This window comes from Rhyacophila brunnea, unplaced genomic scaffold (genome assembly GCF_057557595.1).
Source record: "Rhyacophila brunnea isolate RB1 unplaced genomic scaffold, BYU_Rbru_1.0 scaffold_20, whole genome shotgun sequence".
In the NCBI taxonomy this organism is placed as follows: domain Eukaryota; kingdom Metazoa; phylum Arthropoda; class Insecta; order Trichoptera; family Rhyacophilidae; genus Rhyacophila; species Rhyacophila brunnea.
In genome coordinates, this window is record NW_028232860.1 from 33,045,057 (window position 1) to 33,073,030 (window position 27,974).

At 33.3% G+C, this 27,974-nt stretch overlaps 1 protein-coding gene across 1 annotated transcript; it reads left to right on the forward strand.

The window, feature by feature from the left end:
* Positions 1–47: 47 nt before the first annotated feature.
* Positions 48–27,974, forward strand: LOC147071557 (CLIP domain-containing serine protease HP8-like). The gene is made up of 7 exons (XM_085948312.1): positions 48–356; positions 7,151–7,311; positions 17,424–17,613; positions 18,002–18,286; positions 21,964–22,141; positions 26,221–26,381; positions 26,737–27,974. The coding sequence occupies exons 1-7, from the start codon at positions 257–259 to the stop codon at positions 26,739–26,741; spliced, it is 1,080 nt and encodes a 359-aa protein (XP_085804438.1). The 5' UTR covers positions 48–256; the 3' UTR covers positions 26,742–27,974.

The window sequence follows — 27,974 nt, forward strand, 5'->3', positions numbered from 1 at the left end:
TTCGCTGGCTAATCATTATAAATTGATACGATATGATACCGTTATCATTTCCTGTTTTACTATCATTGTAATGCGATCATTTGTACGGTCAAGATCAAATTGTCGGTTAAGTTGATTATTATTAATTGTGCAAGATTAAAAAAAATGCTCAGAAGTTTAATACAAAGCTGAGCGACGTATTATATTCTGTAGATAATCAGTTTTATTTTTGTTTATTTCGACAATTTTCACTAACGTAATTAAAAAAAATAAAGCCATGTTTAAAGTGAAAACAACGACATTAATTATTATTATTGTGGGGTGTGCTGTAGCCATTGTAATTGGATTGGTAGCCTATCTTACACTAGGCAGCACAGGTGAATAATACTTTAATATAATTAGTAAATTAAAGGTAAATTTCCGTATGTAAAATACATTACCTAACGGAATTGTTACAAGGAAAATTAATTAACCAATTACTTCCCAAACCTTTAAATCCTCACTCTGGATTAGGGAATCCAATCCCGAGCCAAAATTCTGATTCCGGGATTTCGGGATTACAATTTGACAATCCCGGGATTGGCATTTTTTTCCATAGTTGATATTAAATTTTTATATCATATACAAATAACATTGATAAAATCGGTCAAAAATAAATCTAGTATAATTGACATTTATTGTTAATATTGTGTACATTCAATTTTGGAAATACATACGTTTAATGGAGTAAATAATTGTGTAATATAAATAATTATATGAAAGTAAAACAGCTTTATTTATTTATGAAAAGAACAAAATAAAACAATTTCAATTAAAATAAAAAATAACATATTGTGTTGAAAAAAATAAAGATTTAAGTAATTAAAACATTATTCTGAATAATATGCCCGAAGTAATCTCCAGAATAGCATTTTCTGGTAGGCGCAATGGTTTACTTTCTTTAAAAAGAAGACAGCTTATGTGTAAATGGCTGAAACGTCTAACTAAATGCTTCTTGATTTATTTATTATATTTCTCAAATTTACTTTACGGATGTTACATGCATCGTACGTATTATGTGGAATTTCTAATTTATGACAAATCTAAACGATTTTCATTTATAAAATTTCGTAAAATCAATAGTGTTTACATATATTATATGAGATTTCTATTTCTGATAGTAAAGACTTAATGAATGGGTTAGAGAGATTTAAAATAGTAAAGCAAATCATGGTGGACGTATGGATTTTCCGCTTCATAAATCTAATTAGTCACCCAAATATGAAACTGCCGTAAAACGTATGAGATCATGGTGGAATTACTTTGTTAAAAGTGCGAAGCATTCTTTTTTTCCAATCTTTCTCATTTTTATAAATTTATGTGAAAAAATAAAATGAATTGGCAACCTACACATGGGTACCATGTAGCACGTTTTTAAATTTTCTGTTAAATCATATAAACTTGACAATTCTACGTATTAATAAATGCTTTTTTTTGTACTTGATAGAAACACTGAATAAATATAGAATACTGAAATGTCATTTTGACATTTCATATTGATTTCCATAGTAACGCACGTATATATTAATACTTTAGTTGCTAGGACCCCCTTAGCAACCAATAATAGTGTTTTACTATTTACGACTTTTTTTTTAAATAACTTTCCATAAAAAATAGAATTAACTGAAAATGAATTCAATTCTGCAGATGGCTAAAAGTATTAAATGAATTCATTGTCATCGTGTTCTGATATATTCTAAAAGTTTCAAATGTCTATCTAGTCTGGAAGTTAGTTAAAGAAGATTTGTATTTTACGAACAAGAAAAAAATTGTACTTGACAAACAAGAATACGAGCTAATAAAAACGTGGTAAAAATGGGAATCTCTGATGACTAAACTCTAAGTCTAAGTGCAGCAAAATGCATAGCCAAGAATACTTACTTCTATTATAATGATTATTTAAATGTAATTTTAAGAATATTCTGCAAGCTGAAAAAATAGTATTGCTTTTTTATTTTCTGGATCAAGATTATTGAAGATCATGACGAAGAATAACCATCAGTGGCGAAGGGTGGAGCTAGGCTGTTAAGAATCGACATAAATAGTCAACACTAAACTTTCTCAGCCATACGTCTGTAGCGGCAGAATAATAACGATCAAATTCATCCATTGTTTAAGATATCAAGTTACTCTGCGATTATACATTCCAAGGCGAATCCATTTTCTAGTAAACAACTGAGCAAATCGATCGGCGAAATCAGAGACTGTGTAGTATTACATATAACAATACTTTATTAGTATTACGGGTATGAGCTGATTAATCACTTTTCATGTATTATATTTTTGTACGACTATAATAATAAATAATATTTCTTTTCGCTATTCAATTTAAAACGCTGATTTGATATTTAGTTTAATATGATTATGTAACAGAATTTAATGCTAATGTACTAACTTTTATTGTATAAATAACGAAGAGCAATTTATCTCAATGTCACTCGAATCAGAGTACTTAGCTAGTAACTATCATGTATAATATACTATTGTACCGATACGCTGCTAATAAATCTCACCCCGCTACATCGTAGACTTCGTCATTATCATCATCCTCTACCTACACATCGAACACCACACATCAGTGACCACCAACACGTCTTTGTTTCGATTGTACTAAGACTACAATGCGTAGATTGTGTAGGTTAGTTTTTAAAAGTCAATTAAACTCTGCGTAAACCAAGCCATAATAAATAATAGTAAAAGACTATGCATATTATCTATAAAATGTCTAAAATCATGCCATTAAATAATACATAATTTTGGATATTCTATAGATAGATGAATATTTTTGAAGTTATACTTCTTTTGGCGCGTTTGGGAAAACTGACCAGAGTGTATTTTTCGCGTGTGACTGGCCGCGATGTAACACATATTTTTATAATTTATATTGCATTCGAGTTGCGTAATACTTATCGTTGTGTTAGGCGGATTCAAATTTGTTTTTGTAACTTTCCTAATAAATAATTACGGAATAAAGCGATAAAATAATTTTAAGCCAGCGGCGCTCCATTAAGCGGTGCTTTTTCTGAGTGTGTAACAAGATAATTAAAATATTGATATTAAATAATATTAATTATTACGAAATGAATTAATAAAATAATTTTAAACCAGCAGCGCTCTAAAAAGCGACCTTTTTTCTGAGGCGTAATTTAACAAAATAATTAAAATTGTAATAATATTAATAAATACGAAATGAAGCAAAAAGATAATTGTAAACTAGCGTCACTCCATTTAAGCTTCCTACCAATAAGAAAAACAAATAATTTGGATAGATCGATGAACCAAAGAAACACTTTTATTTATTTTGAGAACCTGATTCTAATCTACACCAGAACTAGTCGAAGAATCTAGGTTATCACAAGTTTTGTTTTTGTTTTGTTACGCCAAACAAAGAAGTATAACTTCTAACGCGCGTACATAAGTACACGCACCGATTTTTTTATTCAACTATACTAATCAACACCATCTGTAATATATATTCATAATTTAACGACAACAAATAAGCACCTATGCTGAAAAGGTGTGCAATATTTTTGGCAGGGTTTAATGGATTTTTAAAAACCAACCAACATTGCCTGCACATTGTAGTGTTAGTACAATGAAAACAAATACTTATGACTGAGATAGTTCAGAGTGCACTATTTCTGCCGGATCTTAACAACCTACCTCTACCCTTCGCCGCTGATAACCATACACCCGTAGCGGTTTTTTTTGCTCTTCAATGAATGCAAGATCTTCTTCTATTCGCGCAATGTGCATATTGGTGAAATAGCTATCTATCAATTTAAAAAAATGTTCGGTGGGAAGATTGAGATTATACTTACGTAAATTTTATACGCTGAGTGCGATCATTACTGATACCTTTAGTTCGGAAAGTCAACAGTTAACCAGCAGCATTTATTTCTGCCCTAGAGGCGGCAGGTTATATCAACGTTTGGTGAGGCAGGCTGGTAATCAAGTTGTGGCAAAATTTCCACGTTAACATTATATTATGGGTAGGTACGTTATAATGACCAAAGTAAATCCTCCGTGATGCCCTGCTTTTTTTTTTATCGCGTCGCTATTTTCTCGTAAGTTGTCGGCTATTAATTGTTGGCCTGCTTCATTCAGTTGTATGAGAAAGCCGATTCCTTGCTCTTCTTTTTATTTAATTCCTCTGTGCTTCTGCCCCTGCCGCGTCTCGTCGTTGCGACTTGTCCCCAATTGGTTATCGTGTACGCGTAGCCTGACGGTCTTATTTGGAGCATTCGTGTCCATTTGTGTCTTTCGAGCACCGCTGTCTCATCTTTTATGCTTATCACATAGCAGCATTGATGTATTATTAGATGGACAAGGTGTATAAAAAATAAAAATAACATTCAAAGTCCTTCCTTAAGTATAGTATGCCAGATTAAACCCATTTTTTTTTAGTTTTTTCGTAATAAAGTGTCGGATGAATAAAATCTATCTACATTGCAATAATAATTAAACTAACAAATTTGCAATATTTAGACCATTTAATAATATTATATCACCGCGGTACCTAAGTAATATTTCGTTCACCTAAGTAGTTTGTCATTGTATATGCCTGGGTGAAACTATATTCTTTCCTTTATCATATGATTTATGTATACAAATTGATGACTAAGTAAAGAAATCTATAGTAGCATTGTTGTTTCTGCTTCAAGTGAAAAAGCCTTGCAAGTCACCTTCCTCTCGGATTGAGATGATTACATGACTCTTTGAAAGATAATCGTGGTTCGCACTATTATCAAAAGTGTAATATTATGATAAAACGAGAATAAATGAACATATTTGATAACATGACATGCAGTCATAACCAGTATTATTTATTAAGCTGGTTCCATTTTGATTACAAAAATATGTTTAAATAATTACAAGATAAAAAGAAGTTTTCATATACCACGTTTTTAAATTTTCTGTTGAATCATATAATCTTGACAATTTTATGTATTAATAATTTAGGACAAATAAGGCATTTGTCAATAAATCATTTTTTGCTGTTTTGCAATAAACAAACAAATATAGAATACTGAAATGTCATTTTCATTTCCATAGTAACGCACGTATATATTAATAATTTAGTTGCTAAGACCACCCCCTTAGCAACCGATAATAGTGGATTGGATTACGGATTTCTTCCGAAATAACTTTTCATACAAAACAGAATTAACTGAAAATAAATTCAATTCTACTAAAAGATGGCTAAAAGTATTAAAAGAATGCATTGGCATCGTGTTCTGATATATTCTAAAAGTTTCAAATGTCTAGTTAGTAGGGAAGTTAGTTAAAAATCGATTGCAAGATTTGTACTGGATAAACAACCACCGGACAAACAATAATACGAGCTAAGAAAAACGTGGTAAAATAGACAACCAGTAATATTCCATATAATTATAATATAGTTAAACCTACTGCCTAATTATAATATACTGAAGTCGCGCGAACTTGTGCTTGCCCTACGCCCCAATGCTGGGTCGTGACAGGGTGGAAGAAGAAGAAGAAGAATATGTTTTCTTAAACGTATTCTTCCATAATTACTAATACAGTAATAGGTACTAGTGGAAATAAGTAAAGTGCATTTCTAATAGCCAACAGTAATGAAACAATGCAAGGAAAACCAGTTTTATAATACAAATTGCATGACCGTAAGATGTAACACAACACGTTTTGATTTCCCATCAAAGTATTTTGCAATAATTACATAGATTTATTACACATCGTTATTATTGTTACTTATTGTGATAACTCAGTTGTTTTTAAATAATTATTTACATATTCGTATTTATACTATACTGCCACATTGAGTAATACGTTTGCTGGCATCGCATTCGCAGTGTCATTGGTTTACGGAATCTCCCAACACGCTTGGCGCCAATTTGCAAACCAGTAGGACGTGGCATGTATTTATTCTTATTTTACATATTTAGGGTGCGTCAAATAATTAATATTTTTAGCGGAGAACGGTCTTTATTAAGGGCCCACATGCGCCACGTAGGTCAAAATGGAGTATTTTATGGTATTTTCAGAGCATAATCCTGGACATTCCTTAAACATTTTAGATAATCTATTTATATAATTTTGAAGCCTTATTATCCTTTATATTTATTTTAAACATTTGATGACTGCATAAAGTATTTTTATTAAATAAAATAGTATTCTTTTAAACCTCTCGATCTAATATTTTAGAATAGGTATAGTCATATTTGAGTACATCTATGTGCAGTGGTGTTAAGATTTTTTAGATTAATTAATTTTTAAACGCATTTATAAAGCCATTAGTAAAATTGTTGTTAACATTATATAGTGAAATATTTACAATAAAAAAATATATTTTTAATCTCTGTGATCCCAAATTTGACAAGAATAAAATTAGGCATTTTATTATTCAAAAAATGGGCACATGTTAATACATTTGAAGATAATTATAAAGATACTGATTATAAGCTATGTCTTCGACCATTCAAAGGTGATAAACATCCTACGAATAATGATTGTTTTATAATAATTATTGACCTAAGAATAAGGTAGTATTTTTTTGAAATACGCCATTTCTTTTGCTGGAATGAAATGCCAATATATTGCAGGTTCGATTCCTTATTTTTTTTAATTGTCTTATTTTTTCAAAAAAAAAATTTCTATTAGTTACGAGTATAATATATTTTCTGTGTAGTGTTTTCAAAATTATGTATTCATTATAATATAATAACAATAATTACATAATGCGATAAAGCGTATACATAATTTCTGTTTATTCAACGAATAAGACACAAGATTTGCGAATGAAACATTCGATAATATATTGAATATTCATAATTTGAAAACATCTCATGCATATACACACTAGAAAGAAATCATTGATACCTACCTTAATTTAATATACTAAAACCGATAGCCAAAATTATATGCAATTAGATAAGCATTTCATGTAACAATTACTAGTTAAAATTGTCGTAATTAACTAAGATGCCCGTCGTTTAATTGAAAAAACATAATGTCGCGAATCCAGCAGATACGGTGTCGTATTTTTTTTCTTCTACAAAATGATTTTTTTAGTATGTATGCATGGGATGTTCTCAAATTATGGATATTCGATATTCATTATATCAACGAACCATTGTTAATTATTTTTCAGATATAAACCAATGCATTACTGCCGATAACCAAATAGGAAGATGCGAAGAGAAGAATAAATGTTCTACTATGATCGACCGCATGACACAAAGTTCCATTCTTGATGGTTCCCAAAATGCTCTTAATCCTGGTGAATGTGGTTACAACATTTCTACGACAATGGTAAATCAAAATAATCTATTTAATAGGTAATTTATTAGGTAAAATATTGTGAATACATCAATAATAATAATACTATCTAATATATAAAAAATAATATTTGTTTGTGGGTTTGTTTGTTTGTTTGTTTTGAATGCACTGCCATACCGTTCATCCGATTGCGATAAAACTTTGTCAACTTATTGCTTGCACTTTCGCGAAGAGTATAGGCTATACTAATATATAAAAATGAATGTCTGTCTGTCTGTATGTCTGTCTGTCTGTCCCATATGCGTTCCTATACCATTCATCCGATTGCGATGAAATTTTGGTAAGTGGTTGTATGCATACCCATGAAGGTTTCTGAATTAGAAAAATCATCATCTTCTTCTTCTTCTTCATTCTATTTTCTTTTATTCGTATGGTTCCTATATCATTCATCCGATTGCTATGAAACCTTCATCAGTTTTTGTGGTAACACCCGTAAGGGTTTCTGAATTAGTACAACCATCTTCTTCTTCTTCTTCTTCTACTTCATTATTTCTTCTTTTATTCGTATGGTCCCTATATCATTCATCCGATTGCGATGAAACTTTCGTCAGTGGTTGTGCCAACACCCGCAAAGGTTTATGAATTTGTACAAACAATTTCTTCGTCTTCTTCATTATATCTTCTTTTATTCGTATGGTTCCTATACCATTCATTCGATTGCGATGAAACCTTCGTCAGTTGTTGTGATAACACCCGCAAAGGTTTCTGAATTAGTACGACCATCTTCTTCTTCTATTCTATATTCTTCTATTTGTATGAGTTCCTATTCCATTCATCCGATTGCGATGAAACCTTTATCAATTTTTGTGGTAACACCCGTAAAGGTTTCTGAATTAGTACAACCATCTTCTTCTTCTTCATTATTTTTTCTTTTATTCGTATGGTCCCTATATCATTCATCCGATTGCGATGAAACTTTCGTCAGTAATTGTGCCAACACCCGCGAAGGTTTCTGAATTAGTACAACCATTTTCTTCTTATATTCTATCTTCTTCTATTCGTATGCGTTCCTATACCATTCATCTGATTGCAATGAAATTTTGATCAAGTGTTGTGCTCACACCCGCAAAGGTTAATGAATTGATAAAACTATTTTCTTCATCTTTTTCTTCAATTCTATCTTCTTCTATTCGTGTGCGTTCTTATACTATTCATCCGATTGCGATGACATTTTGACCAGTTGTTGTGCGCACGCCCGCAAAGGTTTTTGAATTAGTACAACCATCTTCTTCTTCTTCTATTCGTATGCGTTCCTATACCATTCATCCGATTGCAATGATATTTTGATCAAGTATTGTGCTCACGCCCGCCAAGGTTTCTGAATTGAGGCAATCATTTCTTCCTCTTTTTCATCTATTCTATCTTCAGTATCTTCTTCTATTCGTATGCGTTCTTATACCATTCATCTGATTGCGATGAAATTTTTGTAAGTTGTTGTGCGCACACCTGCAAAGGTTTCTAAATTAGTATTATATAAAATACAAAGTTCGTTTAATCCAATTTTGGTTTGTTAGTGCATATTAATAACATTAATAACGTTTGCGTATTTTGGATTCGATTTTAATTTAGTGTTCTTTTGTTTGACCCTTACTCCTATTAGAATTATTTTCATATAGATATATTGTATTACACAGATATTTTAATATTAAAAAAATAATTACCTCTTATTATTTTTTAAATACCTAAGATAAATATAACCACGAAGCGACCCTGTGCGAAGCCGGGTACTTCAGCTAGTAAAATATAAATTAACGTGATTTTATGCAAATAGAGTATTTTTTATTCGATACCGAATACCCACAAAACAGTACAAAAAACTGAAAACTCTGTTTCATGATGGTATAGGTACTAACTTACGTATTACACAGTAGCTATTAACTAACCAGTTATCAGAAGAACGATTATCCGGGGTTGGTTCTTGCTCCCTCCAACAACTTTCTTAACTTGTCCACATTCAATAGGTGGCCATATACGTACAGTTTTCGTAACAGGTTGAACATGGCACAGACAATTCTTTTTTTTCTTTCGACCATGTCCGATCCTAATAGGATCATATGGGCCTCCACAGGGTGGAGGTTTGTATTAACAGATTTTATTTTTACGAGAAATGGATGTCAGCCACTTGATCAACCTATTAGGTCCATACTCTGACTCATACACAAATTGAAAAACAATATGTGTACTTGCCAGACCCAGGATTCGAACCTGGGACCCTCGACTATATAGGCCGGAATTTCAGCCACGCGGCCATCGTGGGTGCACAGACAATAACTGTTCAATAACTGTACGTTAGTGGGCACACCACAGATCAGTTTAACTACCCCATTTAAATCTGTCGAACTGTCAACAGACGTGCCCATATACGTACAGTTATTGTATGTGGCAGAGCAAGTGTCAAAAACTATGGAGGTTAGGTTCGCGGAGATATTACACAGGGGTATTGTTTCAATTAGTTTAAGGTAGAGTATACTTGAACGATATTAATGCACGAATAATTTATTTTACTTTGAATTTATTATGGTTATAATTGTTTTTATTAGAAACAAATTGACATAAAATACACACCTATGACGTTGGTAAAATAAATCATGATTTCGCTAGTGGATTGTGTATTTTATCGATTCACCGAAACAATATTATACACATTCGTGTAAATATAAAATATAATCTTTTCTTTTGAATAAATTATTCGCTTTATTGGACAGTATTAATTAAGTAAGAGAACGGTAATATTTATAAAGGTATTGATTTTATATACAATAAATTTAAACATGCCACAAAATTATATTTACATCAATCATCAGTATAATAATTAATTATTATGATATTATTAAAATATATACTTAAATTTTATTTAGATTTAGCGACATTGTCATTCACAATTAGGTATATTAATTTATGTTGTGAACGTCTTAAATTAATAATTTTTAATATTCACTACATACAATAAATAAAATTTGAGTACTGAGTTATTAGTCTATATTTTCACAATAACTTAATATTTATAATGCTCTCTAAAATTTTAACATTTATATTATATTGTATAAAATGATATATGTTTACATAAATAACTATTACCTACTTTGTTTTACTCTCGTAAAAATGAATAAAACCGCGTACATAATATTATTACATTTTTAATAATAAATGAATTTCTATTTTATAACAAGCAACACCAGCCGCAATTGTATCGCGCGGTATATTCTACTTTACGATACCAACATCTAACGTCACCCGAAAACTTTCGGCTAGTTGAAATTCCAACAATTTTACAAAAACACGGGAGTGGGGGGTCGCTGGCAGTTTGAACATGGCACACATCTGACAGGTCGAAAAGTGTCCGTCTATGGGCGCAGCAGATTATCTACCAAAGATAACTGTATGGCCGCCATTACGTATTAACTGGCATGTTCAACCTCTTACGAAAACTGTACGTATATGGCCGCCTTATGTGGCCGCTTTCTAATTCGGTAGTCCAAGCATACGAATACGGCAGTCATACATTTTTCGACACACTATTGGATTTCTCTCTTTGTTGATTCTGATTTAGTCAGTCCAGTCTCCTATATCAATTGGTTGAACTGCGATGAAACTTTCTCATTCATCACACAAAAGAAATCCCAGAGGAAAAGACTGACAAAATGGATCTCGAACCTTATATCTATTTAAATTCTAATAGATTTAGGTCTTGTACTGCTTGTTCTATTTCATTTGAATCGTTTTTGGTGAACCGGGTTTCGCCTTTCGATATCTTCAGGCACTGTGTCTACTCAAAAAAAGCAAACACACACTGATAATGACCCGGGTCGCCAAAAACGACTCAAATGGAATAGTGCAAGACTTAAATCCATTAGAATTTCAATTCAAATTCCGTCAAGTACCTTCGGTCGATAGTATTAATATCATATTTATTTACATGCCGTGTGTGAGGTCACCCAATTAGTTGGCTTTCAGAAGTTAAAGTGAAGTAAAAAAATAAAATATTTCTGCAAATAGGGTGGGTAGTTTGAAAGATTTTTAAATTCTAAAAGGTTCTGTCACAATTAATAAAGTATAATCACTTTTGTCAAGTAAAATTCTTCGAAAATGACTTTTGTCAAAATTTTAATCTGATCTGAGGCGTATTTAATGTTTGACCGCCGCCTTAACCATAATATACACTTTGACACCTCAATGAAAATAAAACATTATACATAGAAGCAGATCATAGTCAAGTTGGATACAGGTCACGAAAATTCTGTCAACAGGGAATATTTTTTTGGTTAAATTAGTTTATACGTGACCATTCTACAATAGAAACGTACTCCAGACGCTCAATTAGAATGACCATGGTATAAAATCATGGAAAAACTCACTAACTATAGTCAGATAACATAAAACTAAACCTTTTGATGTTCGGTTGTGTTTGGCTACTATTGTCGGCCAGTACACGAGCCTCTAATAAGAAAACAGCCCATATTACACGGAGAAAATTACTTTCAATATGAGATCTCGGCGATAACAGAAATTCGCTTTAGTCGTGTGTAGAAGATTTTTGTGTTGTTATTTTTTGAGAAAACCAATCCGACGATATTAGGTTTTTAATTTATTACAATAATTGTATTCTATTCTCAGCAATTCACTAAGAAGCCCAATTATTATTCGATAATTAACAATAGAAAAATAAATTTAAATAATTTCACCTCTTAATTACCTTAAAGTACTTATTATGATAGTTGGGTTAATTAATTCTGGGTAAATATTGAGTTTGGAAGGAAATAAATCAGTAAACCCACATTAACTGATTAAATTATTGGTACTGGTATGTATTAATTACATAGTAAGGTGAACACAAATCATGACTTAATAAGTAAAAGTGAACAGTATATATTATATTAAATATATCAATGACCCAATCAGATTTTTTTTATAATTTTCATATAATCTTTATTCGATATTTTTGGTAAAGTTGTTATAAAACGCATACTTACTGTGAAAATCATTTTCTATAAAAATATTTATCTACATCATAGTCATGATCCTTTTCAGTGTAGACGGGAATAATTATTAAAAAAATAACAATACTTGACCTGTATGCCATAATACCTGTAGTATGCCATAATACCTGCATAGTAAACACACTTTTCACACACAGACGCAGCGTTTAGAGCTCTCACAGACGGGATTCCGGTGTCGAGCCACCGAAGAATCCAGCCACTCTACACTGCAGTGGCTATGGCAGCCACTGAATTCATATCGCACCATCACAACTAAGCCGCCACAAGTGCAAAATTATATGATTTGAGTTAATTATTACGTTTAATCGCTTCACCGCGGAACATTTAATTACTATTTAAATACCACGTTTAAATAGCATGCTAATTATATATAATGGTCACCAAATGAGGATACAACAGCTGTGCTGTCAGCGCTGTAAGGATTAATAGTCTATCATTCATAGTAGGGGAAATGTGTTCAAAATGGCACAGTGGGGAAAAATAAACTTTTGCTCTACTGGCGAAATGGTGCAGTCTAACATGATGCAACTGGCTCAGGAACAATGCATGACCCTTCTTTTAAATATTCAGCCATATTGAGTTTACTCAAAACAGCCGTACAAGAAGATACAGTGGAAAGATTTGTGAACCAAACGAATATTTTTGCAGCTTGTCGACAAAAGGTAATATTACATGTATTTTATATTATTAAATCTATATATAGATTTAATATAAACCAGCTTAAGTAGCCGTTATTAGTGTTCATATACGATGTAAATTTATCATAATTACTGAAGTGTAAACTGCATTTTATTTAACGAATTTGCCAAATTCATTTGATTGGGATAAAATGGCATACATTATGGTAGGCTAAAACGGCATATTATGTGATTTATGATTTTATTGTTTCTGAAAGATTATGTTCCGAAATTACCTACGTAAAACTCTGTAAGAGACATGGGATACAATGAAAATAAATCAGGCAGTTTTAGCTGTGAAAATGAATGGAAGAACTTAAAGAAGGCATTTTTTAAATATAAATAAAACAATAAAAACGGAGATAAACATCTTGGAAGATTTATGACTACTTTTCCAGTGGAAATTGAATGTCAAAATATGAAATTTTTATTTGATAATATATTTTTGTTTCTATTTTTGACAAATATTTATGTCGTTTGCCATTTTGTACAACCGGAGGGTGAAATGATTTTTAACTACACGTTTTTACTTCTTTTTTTTAAGGTAGTTTTACTTTATTCATGCTCCGTTTTTATAATAAATTATACGTTTTGATATTCTTTTTTTCATTAAACTAAACACTATGCCATTTTGTACACCCTTCTCCTACATGTACCAAAAATTTCATCTCTATAAGTCAAAAGATCGTTCAATTTCTAAATATATTTCGAAAACACAGTACAAAAATGTGAAAGGTAAAACCAAGTTTGCGTTAGGCGGTTTAATTTAAATGGTGCGGTTTCATTTCGATCGTCTAATTAATAATAATATAATAATAATCACATGTTGGTCGTCGAATACAATACTATTATTATTATTACGTATTATTATTATGACGGTGAATCTAGCCGCAATAAAAATGTTCTTTGGTCGATGCAGTAATAACAAACCATTTATTTTATACAATGCGTATAGAATACGTTGTTTAATAATTATATGATATCTAATAGCTTTTTCGCAGGTACCTATAACTAATATAGAGACATACAAATACCAACTAATATATACCTAAAGTAATACTATAACTAACTAAAATATACTAAACGTTAATTTATTTAGATTTAGAATATTTTATATCTACTTATCCGAAATGCCACACTATACCACTTACCGTGATTAAATTAGTTATAAGACCTTAAGTAGATAAAATGCAGGCTAACGTTCATTTCTAAAAGAACACACGCCCGTTCTATTCAATCATGTATTTAGGTATTACAGGAGCGAAGGGTGAAGGTAGGCTGTTAAGATCCGCCATAATTAGTGCACATTAAACTTTTTTAGTCATACGTATTTGTTTTTATTGAACAATTTACAGATATTATTGGTTAGATTTTTAAAATCAATTAAACCCTGCCTAAACCAAACCATACTAATTTTGGTATATTTTGGGCGTTACGACAAAATTGTGCATACCTTTTCATTCATACTTATTTGTTTTCGTTGGATTAAGAATAAATATCATTACACATTTTGTTGGTTGTTCTTTTTAATTCATTAAGCCTTGTCTAAACCAAACTATAAAAGATTAAAAAAAAATATTCTATCTTTAAAATATTCAAAGTTATGTATGGTTTAATTGCATAATTTTAGATATGTTATAGATAGGTATTTTTTTAATATTATCTATTATGGCTTGGTTTCGCAGGGTTTAATTGAATTAAAAAACGAAACAACAGCTTCTGTAAATTGTGGTGTTATTTCAATGAAAAAAATACTAATACCTGATAAAGTTTAGTGTGCACTATATATAGTGGATCTTAACAGCCTACCTCCACCCTTCGCTACTGAGGTATTATTATTTGATTTAAATATATATAACGTGGAAAGACACATGATTCATGACATGCAACGGCAGGTACCTTCCTACATATTTCATTCAAAAAACACTTTTAGAAAATAAAAGGTTTTTATTTTTTTTACTTTTTCCACATTTTATTTCATAATTTTGATATACAAGCGCTTTTATCCTAGCGTAAATTTTCAATTGAATGACAGTAAAAAATATAGGTACATATTATTGAATAAAAAAAAATTATAGAGAACGTCGGTTTCGATTGTTTACTTAAATTAATACTAACTTGTTGGTGATATTTGTACTTATTTATATACATTATGAGATTGCCTAATTTTATCATAGAAAAATTTGCTGTGTTTAAAATTCACCTACCGTATGTTAAAAAAAAGGTTCCCTATCAATGACAAATTTTGTATTGTACATTGTAGTTCTGTTATGAATGCTCGATAAATACAAACTTCATTATTCCCATCCTAACCAAATAATAAAAAAATATATTTCCTATCTATAAAATATCCAAAGTTGTGTACCTATAATTTAATCGCATAATTTTAGAGTATTTTTTACTATTAGCTATGGTTTTCGCAGGTTTCATCGAATTTAAAAAAACTTAGTACACCATCTGCAAATTGTAGTTTTTTTTAATGAAAACAGAATAATATTAAATACGATTTATTAACAATAAACAATAATTTAAAATTTATTCTGCTCATTAAAGTGCGGCCACACCGAAAACAAGTCGCGCGACAACTCATAAAATTTTACGATAAGCATGATAATTATCGTAAAATTTCTTAAGCAATTATGATAATTATCGTAAAATTTAACGAGTTGTCGCGCGACTTGTTGCTGGTGTGGCCCCGGCATTATGCTCTGCCTAATCAAATAATAAAAAATATTATCATATCAATAAAATAACCAAAGTTATGTACCTACTCAAAAAAGGTAATAAAAACCGCGCTCGCAAATAATAATGAGTTCGAGTAGCTTGACATTGTGGCGGGCAAAGGAAAAGTGTGCGATTCTCGTAAACACGAGTATCTTCCGTCTGAACGCTCCCATTTAGTTATGTGTAAATGCGGAATCTCCGCCACACAGGTGGCTTAAAAAAAGTGCGATACGGGTGTCTTCCGTCTGAACGCTCCCATTTAGTTATGTGTAAATGCGGAATCGAGCCACGCCGGTGGCTCGACACCGGAATCCCGTCTGAAAGAGGGCTTACGCTCAAAGACGCAGCGTTTAAACACCTACTATATGCGCATGAAAGTAGTGTGCTTCTGCGTAGGTCCGTTTTAAAGTTGTCTAGCTATTATAGTATATTATATTATCGCCGAGTAACCCAGCTAGTTAATTGGGTTAGGATACGTGGACTTGCCCTACTCGTATCCTATCCTATAGTCATAGACTAATATACTATATCCTGTAGTATAGGCCAGGGGTCAGCAAACCACGGCTCACGAGTCACATGCGGCTCTTTGCCAAATTTCCAATTCACATTTTTTATAAAAAAGGTATAATTGTTGTCGTTTTAAATCCGTCCATTGCAAAAGTCGACAATTTTTTTTTTCTTCGTTTCATATTGACACGGGCACTTTTGAAATAGTTTTTTTTGTGGATTTAACAAACGAAGAGTTATGTAGCTCCAAATTTGTGTCTTGACACCAAAATTGAGGATTTGGAGAGAGAAAAATGCAATTTAATTTCACAACTCAGCGGAGCGCTCTAAAAGATCTACATAATAAGGTAGATACTACGATTTTTAATACATGGTATAGCTTTCCAAATAATATGTATGTTAACAATCATTTTCAAACATGAATAATATAAATAACATTTAGAAAAGCCAAATAACCGATGAGAATTTGGAGTCGCGCCTAAAATTGAAAACTACAAGCTACATACCAAACATATAGACACTCTCCAAATGAATGCAAGGACGGTCATTGTTCACATTAGTTTTAAGGAATACGTGAAAATTGTATGTTACTCATTTTTTGTAAAAAAATGTTTTTGTATTGCAACAATAAAACAACTTATATTTGCGTTAGTTTTATTCGATAAATCTTCTTCACTTGATAAATAAACAATAACATTATCTGAAATAAATCATATTTATAAAAATATATCCATGGCTCTCGAAAAAAAAATTAACCGCTGTGATACTCATATTTGGCTCTTTTGGTCCAAGAGTTTGCCGACCCCTGGTATAGGCCAATGTTTCTTAACCATTTTACATCCGCGGACCACAAAAAAATAAATCAGAAAATGTTTTGCGGACCATAGACATTAGAATAAAATAATAAATATTTATGTTCACACTATTTTTGAAACACTTGTCAAAATCTAATACTACGCCACTTCAAATTTTGGATTTCTAGGTAACTATTTTTGAACTGCAGACAATTTTTACGGCCCACCCAAAAAATCTTCGCGGACCACCAGTGGTCCGCAAACCCCGGTTAAGAAACTATGCTATAGGCCATATCACTACATTCACAGAGGTGGCGGAACCTGCAGAATAATTCATATAACCCATGAAAGCAATCGATAATTTTAATAACTTTTGTGATTTTTAGGTATGCTGTCCACGAGAAAGTTTGGACGAGTACATGGTCCACAGGTCGCAATCGAATATTTATGGTCATCCAAATTATAACCTGCTTTCGAACATTGACTGCGGACGATTTTACAACAACAGAGTGGTGAGGGGGGAAAAAACTAGGCTGTTTGAATACCCATGGATGGCTATTATTAAGAATAATATAAGTAAGTAACTAAGAGCGCGATGCAGAACATAGTTACCTAGTGTGTTGGTCTAAGTTGTCTCATCTGAAGCCTGCAGGACACATCTAGAAAAAATAGAAGCACATACTGGTTGAACACTTTCCGCTTCAGGCACAGGCACATTATTCAGGCAGCCAAAATTACTCCAGCTTAGATTTACTCTACGAACCATTTCATAAAAAATATAGGTACATCCATCTATAGATCGCACATCTAATCATCACTAAAATCTATTCTTTAAACTCTATACAATCACTTGAAATCAATCTTCATAATATGTTATAATTATTAATCTATACCATAAGTAACTATTCATTTTTTTCTTTCATCGATGATACTTTGAATAATTTTGTTTTATTATTTTTAATAGATAACACACCGACAATAAACTGTGGAGGAACGATCATCAACGAGAATTACATCCTGACAGCAGCGCACTGCGTCACAGATCTTCGAGAAGGGGAAACAGTGCATAGCGTCATAGTCGGAGAGCATAACACAACTTCCGAGATTCAAGATTGCGATTATGATGATGACTGCGCGGAACCAATCCAAACATTTGAGACCTTCGAAGTGATAGCGCATGAGGGTTACGACGAGATTCTCTCGAATGATATTGCACTAATCCGGTTGAACACGGCTATTAGGGAAACTAGTACGTAGCTTTTTTGTAGTAGATAGTTCTGTTATAACATAGAGATTTTAGATGGGTCTGTTTTGATTACTGTGTCATTTGTTATGTTCTTCCGTTTATTTCTTTAATTCGTTTAAGGCGATGTCCTTACCTACCAGAGGCACCTTGCGGAAAAACACTAAGCTTGAAATTTGAGACATTTTTTTGATAATTTACAATTTCAACTCCCCAAAGCCGGCAGTCGCCCTTCTTGCGACCCGAAAGCGTATAGATCGATTACGCTCCTTTTCGTCTTCGGAGAAGTCCTTGAAAGATTGATCAACAGCAGGATTGAGTCCCACCTGTCGGAAAACTGTCCAATCTCGCGAAGATAATTTGGGTTTAGACCCGGAAAATCCACTGAGGATGCGATTCGCTTCGTAATCGACTTCGTGGAGAGCTCTGGCAAGGACCTCGTTGCCGGGATCTTTCTCGACATTGCGGGCGCGTTTGACACCGCGTGGTGACCCCTGGTTCTCGCGAAGCTTCGGCTTAGGCAGATCCCTGGGAACCTCTTTGCATTAGTTCAAAGCTACTTCAGCAACAGGGAGATAGCATACGACTCTGGCCCCTCACTCATATGCAGGAGGACGACTATGGGGTACCCCAAGGGCTCCATCCTTGGTCCCCTATCTCGTACGCTGATGATTTGCTCCTGCTCGAGGGTGTAGCCACGGACGCCTTGGGTAAAATAGTTAACTGACCTTTGCCCCGTGCAAGAAGGAAGCTGTCTTCCTTAGGGGCAGCTCTCGGGTCAATATAACTCGTCGGCTGACAACTGTACGTTTTGGCCAAACCCCAGTGCGCTTCTCCGAATGGAGGGCAACAATTGGGGACTTAGACCTAGAGCCCTTAAGGTTGCTTACGGCGCAATTTTCATGGGAATCGCGCTTACGGAATAATTGGTTCTGTGCGGCTCCGTTTGGGAAGAAATGTGAGCAATTAAATATTGATTATGGCGCAACAATACAGCTCTATGGAAGGCGGCCGTGCATAATCCACGGCTGTACAGACATGGCGGGTGGTGGAGGGTGTATTGTAAACAGTAAATTAAAACGAATACCATGTACTTATACACTTTTGGTGCTGTCACCGTGACTGGCGCGTTTGTGTTACCTGGCCATTCGATATAATTAACATGCTATAAGGAAAGGATACAAAATTACAATCGGAAGAATATAGATTAACTACAGTTACAAGACATCAAATATTTTAGAATGGTGAAATGTTTCACGGAAATGTGCATGTTGGGTATATATTTATTATTAAAATTTATTTTATTAAGTTTTCTAAACATCGCCTAAGAGATTTTTAACAAGTTCATAGTTTTTATATTTTTAATATCTAAGGATTTCAAGTTATACACATTTATCTCTATATATATAAAAATCTCGTGTCACGATGTTTGTGGTCGAACTCCTCCGAAATGGCTCGACCGATTTTTTTTTATGTATATTTGTTAGGTATAAGAATAGGTCAACAAGTATATTTCATACCGCTAGATGATTAGGGTATCTCTATCCAGAAAAAATTTCTTTTATTTTTTTGACAATTTTTTTTTGTATTTTTTTTAATTATTTGGCATAAAAAATACCTATAACCCCAAATTTTAACCCTCCTACCCCTACCCTCCCATTTTTTAATCGCGATTTTATTATTTTGTATGAACAAATTTAACCGTCGTTCGTATTTCAAACAGAACGAAATTATTTATGTTGTTGAATGACAGATGGCGCTACGTCCGAGAAAAATTCAAGAAAAGCGTCGCGTCATTTTGACATTTCATTGGGCATATCACAACGCAGTGCGTGCAAAATTTTGTACGATTTATTTTAATTTATCTATTTTTATGTGCGTGTATTACAGTGCACAATGCCAGCAAGACGCAAGGGGGGCCATTTAGGCCGTCGAACGAATAAAGCAACAAACATGCAAAATAGTAGAGCAGAAAGAACAGACGAACAAATCCAACAAGAGAACAAAAACGTACGTGTAAGCATGTCACAATTGCGTGCATCTCAATCATAAGAGGCACGAGCTGAACGAAATCAACAACGACAATTGGAACGGAGCCAAGCGCGCCGGTTCGTAGTTAACACACACAGAGCAAATGACCGACAACGCCAACAAGTACATCGAACATTTACATCCGCTTCGTTCCTTCGTCTCGCATTCGAATACGAGCCAGATATTGAATATTCCGCTCATCCGAAAGTGCTGATTGGTGCTATGGACAAAGAATGTCCCCATTGTCATGCGCTCAAATTCAAACACGAGTCAGCCGGGTTGTGTTCCGCACCAGGAAAAGTGCAACTACCAGAAATTGAGATACCACCAGAACCATTGAACGGCTTGCTCATCGGCACGGTTCCAGATTCAAACCTGTTCCTGAAGTCCATTCGCACATTCAATTCATGCTTCCAAATGACTTCGTTCGGAGCAACAGAAATAGTTCACAATACTGCGGCAAATGGTCAACAATTCCATTCTACGTTCAAAATAAAAGGCCAAGTATACCACAAAGTAGGCTCATTGCTGCCAATGCCAAACGAAGCACATAAATTTTTACAAATCTACTTCATGGGCGGTGAGGACATCAATCATGTGGATGCACGTTGCGGCTACAATGGCCTTAATTCGCCTATTTCCAGGCGCATCGTCGGCGATCTGGACGCCCTGTTGAATGAGCACAATGAATTATTGAAATTCTTCAAAGCACACATGCACGAATTGCAAAGTGACAATCACGCTATTGTCATCAATCCTGATAAAACACCAGCTGGAGAGCACGTGCGTCGATTCAATGCACCTGTTGTTGACAACATTGCTGGAATCATGGTTGGCGACCGCACATCGACGCGAGAAATCGTGATTCGAAGAAGAAACAATAATCTGGAGTTCATCGCTGACTCATACCGTTCATACGACGCTCTCCAATATCCGCTAATTTTCTGGAAGGGACAAGACATATATTGCATAAACATTAAACAACGAGATCCTGTCACAGGTAATTCATTCATTATGAACATCATTAGTCATTTTGAATTGAGAAAATGAATGGTTGATGTTTTTTGTTTTTATCGGCGGTCATCGTCTACAGCGCTCTATTCCTCTTTCTGTCATAGATCCCATCCCCACACACTTACGATACATTCGTTATTTTTTATTTAACAACCAAAATATTCACTAGAAATAATTTATATGGCAGAACAACGTTTGCCGGGTCAGCTAGTATTTCTATAAAAATCGATGTTTTTTAAAATATATATAAAAAAATATAAAAACTATGAACTTGTCAAAAATCTCTTAGGCGATGCTTAGAAAACTTAATAAACTAAATGTGAATAATCAATATGACCATCCAATATATGTAAGTAATAAAAAGTGTTTTTACGCTTGTCACAACTTATTCATAAGAGAAAAGACCCTTTATAACGGTGCTTTTCCATCGATTTTTTGGTTTTTCGCGCCTTTTTTTTGAAAATGTTACCATGGGTCTCTCTTTATGAAAACGGGACATTTCGGCGTCCCGAAGCTGTGCTTGGGGACAACGAGAAAGGCTACCTAAAAACGTGACGTATGTTCACGTTAGTTATACCCAATATACATTTACGATATATTCAGACTCATTTACGATATATTTATTCATTGAATTTCAGAGAACACGCGGCCAATTTGTCTTCCGACGACGCCAGAAATGGCAGACGTGAACTTGGATGACAAAGATATGGTGGTAGCCGGGTGGGGTGCCACCGAGAAAACTCTTACTTCTGATGTCCTGCTGCATGTCAAAGTTCCAGTCGTCAGTAATGCACGCTGTTCAAAAAGATACTCCAAGTATGTAAACCTCTGCAATATGAAGTAATCTTATGCTTAAATTACATTGGCAGATTTCGTCTGGCCCGATCGTCTGCCACGGTATCTATTAGGTATCTATGATTTTTGTGGTTATGGATTGTGAACGAACGTGAGTAAATTGGAACCAATCCTATTTCCATCTGCCACGATTCACGAAGATTCAAGTGAAGATTACTGTAAACGTACTAGAATATCCGAAGCTTCCACCCGCTCGCAAGGTTAGGTTTGACAGCTGAGTATTGACTATAAATTGCGAGGGAAAACTGTTCAGTGTAGCCACCAATTTAACGAAGAAATAGTTTTCGGTCAATCTATATTTTTAATAATAGCAACACAATGTTTATTTTAAACCAATCAAAAGCAAGGACCAACGCGATCGAATCGTTGCGTGTAATTGCTTATTGTGTACAGACGTTGGTCATAACATAACAGTCGGCGTGAATCGTTGGATCTAGTTCGATCTGCGCGTCTGCCACTGTAATTAAACTTTTATAATGTCACAGTACCGTTTACCGTTCACAGTAAATGGGATTCCAGCAGGACATAAAAACGGTTCCATGACAAAACAAAACAGTGACAAAATAGAACATGATAAAACAGAGCATGACAAAACAGAACATGACAAAACAGAAAATGATAAAACAGAACAGTGACAAAACAGCATAACCATAAATATAACTATGACCTTTCAGGAAAAATATAAATTTAATATTGAAATTGTCCTATCTCTATTATGTTGATAAATTTTTCACAGCACAGATTTTCAATACGCCATAACAAATCAAATTATATACCTAATTCCTGCATTCCTAATCGATAGAAAGCCTCAAATAAACGGGACTTTTTCGGCAAGCTTAGGATAATATCTCATCTTAATCAATATAATAATATGTTCAAAATGATTGGGTGACTAGTGATACCAAATACATCCCCTCACGAAGAGATGTCGCTAATCCCATATTAGAAACCTTACATAAAACAACGACAACCGTCCTGTAAAATCACTATTTGCCCTGCAAGTTTGTAACCCCCGATAAATATTAAAAAATAAATATTTCGCAAACGAACATGAGGTTTCTCAGCGTCCCCAAACTACCTGAGTACGCTTCGTAAGATACATCCGACCTTGACAGACCAAGCCAAAATCTACCATTAGATTTCTAAAAAGTAATAAAGTCTACCGCCAGCCCCTCTCCCGCATCTTACGAGTGGGAAAACGCTTTTTGAAAAAGCAGCCAGTCAGAAATTCACCCCTGAGCAGTACAAATTCCCCCGCGAATGTGCCCTATAATAACTACAATTTTATCTTAGTCATGCTGAATCAATGTTTACCCCCATGTGTAACTGCAATGTTTTGAATAAATAAACCCAGCTCGGACGGCGATTCCTGAATGAAGCAGTGCGAAAAACGTCACCGAACTGCTTCAACTGAAGCTCGTAACATTTTTAGTTTTACAGCAGATATTATGTGTACAGAGCTTCGAGTGAAACGGGTAAACGGCATATAAGTGCGAGTGAGAAAGCATTCAACATGCTTATACCTCATGTCCATGCATTAGAGTAAGATAGAAAGTAAACATGTCAAGACGGCACTATTGTCAATGTCATGAAATTAAATAACATTTTTATCCATTTTGGTAATGACTTCATATTTAATCAGTACTTACCGTTAACGATGCATGATTAAATCATTCATTGTTGAAGTACGTAACCAATTAATCTTTGAACACGCTAGTTACGTCTCCAATATAACAATATTACAACAAGATTACAACACGGAATTTCCGTTGTATTTTGCAAACAAACATGTGTGTTTCTGTATTACAAAATCACAATAAATACATCCTTAAATGAGAATTGAAACACGAAATAATAATTTAAGCGGTAATATGTGGTAAATGTAAAACAATAGATCAACAGCTTTCTCCAATATTACGTACGATACGAAATCTGACGTTTATTATGTCAAACGGAGAGTTGCGAGCGCCCCTACCGTCAAAGTATGTGTACTACCAAAGCATGGCCTAGTGACACCCAGCGGTTGACTTTTAATATGCTACAGTTGAAGTATGTTGTGAAAATGTTTGCGCAACTGATCACTTGTGCTTCATAATGCTTCAGTCGGGAATCGCCCTCCTGCGCGGAGCGCTATCAAATTAATTAACTGTGTTCTTACTATGCTTTTGTCAATATAATGTGATCAATTCCCGTAACACGAATCCTCGATGCCTCTCTCTCATCGCCAAAGTACCAGGAACAAAGCCGACCTTCACACGTGAGTTCTTCGTCTTCTAGGTATTACGAATTACAACGAAATAATGACCTAACCTAAATAGATTCCACAAAAATTAATGTTTCAATTTTCCCCTGGCTGTTCTGTCTTGTCCACTCTTCTGTTTTGTCAAGTTCTGTTTTGTCCGGTTACCATAAAAACACCTCATTTATTCTTCCAGCCCAAAATCCTTACCAAAAATGAGTACGTACTCGAAAATTAATAATTTTTAATATCTTCTGAAGCGGAGTTAAAATTCTGTAAGGAAACGTTACATGTCATAATAATTATAAAACCTCTTTTCAAATCATTTTTTTTCATCATAGAAATTGACAAAAGTGTGTTGATAATATTAACAGAGTATTATCGCAAGTGTAGTCGTATTAAATTTGAGATAAAGTCATGGTGTCCATGGTTACAATACTTCAGTTTATTACTCTGTAAGTATGCGCATTCTATCATTATTTTTAATAATAAATAATATTTTACAGTAAAATATAATCGGTTAACTGTCCATTTGGATTTGAAGTTGAATCAAAATTTAAAAAAAATCGTTACATTCCTTCTTATTTTTCCGGTGGTTGTTTATCCGGTACAAATATTGCAATCGATTTTTAACTAACTTCCCGACTAGCTAGACAACTTGAAACTTTTAGAATATATTAGAACACGATGCCAATGAATTTTTTTAAATACTTTTAGCCATCTTTAAGAATTGAATTCATTTTCAGTTGATTCATTGAAATTAATATGGATGTTAAAATCACATTTAAGTATTATTTCTGTCAAGCACAATTTTTTTGATCGTTTAAGCTAGTCAAGTCAAGTTTATATGATTCAACAGAAAATTTAAAAACGTTGTATATAAAAAGTTCGTTTTATCTTGTAATTTTATATTATATTGTTAATTATTTATATTGTTACCGTAACCTCCATTTTTCCTTTTCTATATTGTCAGCCTTCACACGACAAACGCGAACTTAACTCGTAAATCCATAAGTTTTGAAATTATTGTATAATAAAAAAATATACGTATCTATTCATATTAATATGTAAATAATTTGGAAATACGGCTGAAATTTCTCAGATATATTTTTACGTTACAACTAGATTTTTTTTTTAAAAGATTTTTTCTAGTTTTATAATATTTCTGAGAAGTGTTTTCAAATTTAATTTAATTTAATTCATAAGATTATTTTTTGACTTGTTTTTCTACCAACTTGATATATCTGTTCTTTTCATTCTAAATGTCATGTTAAGAACATCTTGAATTAATAATTTCTTATGTACTCAATATATAGGTATATATTTTTATAAATATATATACATATATAATATATTATATTTACCTATAAATATATATACCTATATATTATATTAGGCTGATGCTATTGCCGAAATTTCAAAACCTGTATTATGTAATATAATAGGTATATTAGTGGGGACTTATTATATTTTGTACTATTATGTATAGTTATAATGGTATATAATATCAAGAAGTAGATAGTAATAGTTTAGCAGAATTATTAAAACTTTGTGTTAATTCATGAACAGCAGTGTTCGCATTTTCAAAAAAATAATTTCAATATCAGAATACTGCAAAGGTTCATCAATAGAGTTTAGTCTTTTCAGATATTTTTACATAAACATCGTATCTTTGAAATGTGTATTGTCTTCTAAAAGGACTAAATCGTTATAGGTATAGCTTTTTAACAATAATCATTTTAAGTATCTGAATTACTTTTAATTTTTTGTATCATGATGATTATATTTTATTTCCTTTCAGATCCAACGTAACTATATCAGATAAACTAATCTGTGCGGGTGGAGAGGGAGGCAGGGACTCTTGCATCGGCGATTCTGGGGGACCACTCATGATGCTTTCTGGTAAAGATGAAACAATGGTCATGACTCAGTACGGCATCGTAAGCTTTGGCCCTGAAATGTGTGGAGACCCTGGAAATCCAGCTATATACACGAGGGTATCATCATACATGTACTGGATTCTCGATAATATAAGACCATAGGTGGATAAAACACACAACTGAGAGAGAAGATTAAAAGAGTGTTATCTAAAGATTAAAAAACAATGTATCCACAACTAATATTCTATGTCGAATGCAAACAGTTTCACTTAATTTGCGGCAGCCTCATGCACTAAAATTCTCTTTCAAACTTCCCTATTCATTCCACTCACCATGGAAGCATTTGACGTTTCATATTTACATATGCGGTAAGTCATTTAAATTGTGTTAATCATGGCCCCCACATCCTAAAGCGGGCCCCCCTACCTATCACTAAGGTTAAGGAGACCCTGGAAATCCAGCTATATACACGAGGGTATCATCATACATGTACTGGATTCTCGATAATATAAGACCATAGGTGGATAAAACACACAACTGAGAGAAGAGATTAAAAGAGTGTTATCTAGAGATTATAAACCAATATATCCATAACTAACATTCTATGTCGAATGCAAACAGTTTAACTTGATTTGTGGCAGCCTCATGCACTAAAATTCTCTTTCAAACTTCCCTATTCATTCCACTCACCATGGAAGCATTTGACGTTTCGTATTTACATATGCGGTAAGTCATTTATATTGTGTCAATCATCCTAAAGCGGGCCCCCCTACCTATCACTAAGGTTAAGGGCAGTGTGATTTTTTACAGTAGTGTTCCGCAAGTGGTTTCCACGGAACCCTAGGGTTAAGGGTATTCCGTATATTTTTACAGATTTTTAAATAAATCCAGTTGATTTATTGAGTTGTCAGCACTGAGAAAATTATGAAGCACTGATCGCGACCTCATTTTGTGGTGCCCAAGTAATATGGAACCCTTCGCCATATATTCGCCTAAGTCAGGAAAGATACATTAAATAATTAGGTGTATAACAAAATTCTACGCGTGAATTATCATTTAATTATATTAACATCATATCACATCAAATTACATTGTGCAGACATATATTTTTTAATGTTAATAATCAGAAAGGGAAATAGCCCGCAGGCGACTTTTTTTACTATTAGAGCAAGTGTGTGGTGTGGTATGGCCATGGTGTTAATAATAAAAAAGCGATGCTTGTTTTTATCAAGGAAGTGGGGAGTAATATCTTCCAATCTTGGCAATACTCATAAAATACTTCGATAATAACACGAGTGTTGCCGCAAAGCCTAAAGTTAAACTTGTCGTATTTTAGTTACTACTTTATTTTATATTTACAAGTCCAACTCGAAAATGTAATCTAAAAAATCACGCACATGTGATTTTTAATCAAATATATTAGGGACTTATTCGTGATACTTTATACATTTCAGTAAACTAGGTTTTGAAAGCTCATTGCACAATACCAAATAGAAGACGGCAAGAAATTAACCAACAAGACCTATTGATTATATAACACGAAAAATATGAAATCATACGTAAGTAATAATGGACAACAAGAATGCCTACTAATAATTACAAGATAAGAAGGACTTTTTATATACAACGTTTTTAAATACTGTTGAATCATATAAACTTGATAATTCTATGTATT